The sequence below is a fragment of the Dendrobium catenatum genome, unplaced genomic scaffold, assembly GCF_001605985.2.
Source record: "Dendrobium catenatum unplaced genomic scaffold, ASM160598v2 original_scaffold_250936, whole genome shotgun sequence".
NCBI lineage: Eukaryota > Viridiplantae > Streptophyta > Magnoliopsida > Asparagales > Orchidaceae > Dendrobium > Dendrobium catenatum.
This window is the reverse complement of record NW_021569335.1, coordinates 1-1,890: the sequence shown is the minus strand read 5'-3', so window position 1 is coordinate 1,890 and position 1,890 is coordinate 1. Positions and strand designations below refer to the sequence as shown.

Here is a 1,890-nt window from a genome sequence, read left to right as displayed (position 1 = left end):
ACATCTCAATATTATTAAAAAAAGGACTTAATTTATTTTTTTTTTAAATATCAGAGATATGTATCACCCATTACAAATGAATAATTGTTGAAACTCGTCAAACAGAAAGCAACAAGAGTCAAGCTAAAGTAAGAAGACGATGAACAGTAACTCATCTCAATTCAGTGATTTTCCTGAAGTGTACTACATGGTATTATATAGTTGAGATGTACAAGAGTTAATTACTAAAGTAACCCGTTTAGTTACTTAAAGGTGTCTGACTTGGCAGGAGATCATGGAAACATATTCTGAGTAGCAGACAAAGTGGCCGCAGGCAATAGGCGGCGGCGTAGTGGGCTCAGACTACTTATCACCGTCCCTTAAGCTGACGGGAGGAATGACCAGAAGCTTGTTGCGCAACTCGAGCAGACAAGCTGAGGGAAGATACTTGGTAAAGACATCTGCAACCTGATCAATGGTTGAAATATGATGTACAGCAATGTGGTTGGCCTAGATACATTCCTGGATGAAATGATGGTCGATCTCAATATGTTTGGTGCGGGCATGAAAGATTGGATTGCAGACAATTGACATGGCAGAAACGTTGTGGCAGAATAACTTTTGTTGGCTGTTGAGGGAGAAGAAAGTCTTCACAGAGACGTCGGGTCCATATTATGTCCGTGGCAACCGCAGCCATGGAACGGTATTCAGCTTCAGTCGAAGACCTGGCTACCATTGTTTGCTTCTTAGCTGACCAAGTAAGCAGAGCATTGCCTAAGAAAAGGCAGTAACCAGTGGTAGATTTACGGTCAAGCTGATCACCAGCTATGTCAGAGTCTGAATACTCAGAGAGAGTTAACTGGGTTTTGGGAAGAAACATAGTATGAGTAATAGTGCCTTTCAGGTACCGCAAAACATGTTTGAGTAACTGAAAGTGAAGGAGTTGGGGACTATGCATATGTTGACAGAGTTTATTGACAGCAAAGGCTATGTCGGGACAGGTAGAGGTAATGTACTGCAGCGAACCAACTGGTTTTCGAAAAAACTCTGGTTGAGGAAATGGCAGGGCAAGATTGTTATCTGTGGGAAATTTGGATGGTAATGGCGTGAGTAAAGGTTTGCAATTGGACATGGAGGTTGTATGCAAAAGCTCAGTTATGTAAGATTGCTGGGAAAGATGATAGCCATCCATGGTTCTATTAAATTCCGTGCCAAGGAATTTAGATAACGGGCCAAGATTTCTTGTTTGAAATCACTGTGCAAGTTTATCAATCAATGTGGAGATGTATTGCGTATCACTTCCAGTGACGAGAATGTCATCGACATACACTAGTATGTATATGTGAAGAGCGTCCTTATGCAGATGGAAGAACGAAGGGTCTGCTGAACTGACTGTAAAGTTTTGATTTTTGAGATAATTTGATAAAGTTGCAAACCAGAGGCGCGGTGCCTATTTGAGGCCATAGATGGCTTTGTGCAGCAAGCAAACATGGTCCGGATAGTGTGGATCTTCAAATCCCTGAGTCTGATTCATATAAATGGTTTCTGTTAAAGCACCGTGAAGAAACGCATTCATAACATCAAGTTGATGTATTGTCCAGCCATGATGAAGAGCAACAAGCAAAAGTAGGTGAATTGTTGTATGCTTAACGACTAGACTGAAAGTTTCTAGGTAATCAACACCATAAGATTGTTTGAAGCCCTGCGCAACCAGACGGGCTTTGTATCTGGCGATGTTGCCATTGGCTAAATGCTTTAATTTGTAGATCCATTTGCACCCAATTACCTGTTGATTAGCTGGCAGTGGCACAAGAGACCAAGTGCCTTGTGCTTGGAGGGCGCGAAATTCAGTCGACATGGCTTGTCGCCAATTTGAATCTTTGTTGGCGGTAGAAAAACAGGTAGGTGTAG

At 41.9% G+C, this 1,890-nt stretch overlaps 1 protein-coding gene across 1 annotated transcript; it reads right to left on the bottom strand.

Annotated features, from left to right (window-relative positions):
• Positions 1-353: 353 nt before the first annotated feature.
• On the bottom strand, positions 354-1,171 carry LOC110106980 (uncharacterized mitochondrial protein AtMg00810-like; the record flags this gene model as incomplete). Its single annotated transcript, XM_020837099.1, has 2 exons — positions 565-1,171; positions 354-447 (listed from the first exon to the last, which is right to left on the bottom strand). Coding segments are annotated over exons 1-2 (701 nt in total), but the record flags the coding sequence as incomplete, so codon positions are not given.
• Positions 1,172-1,890: the final 719 nt, after the last annotated feature.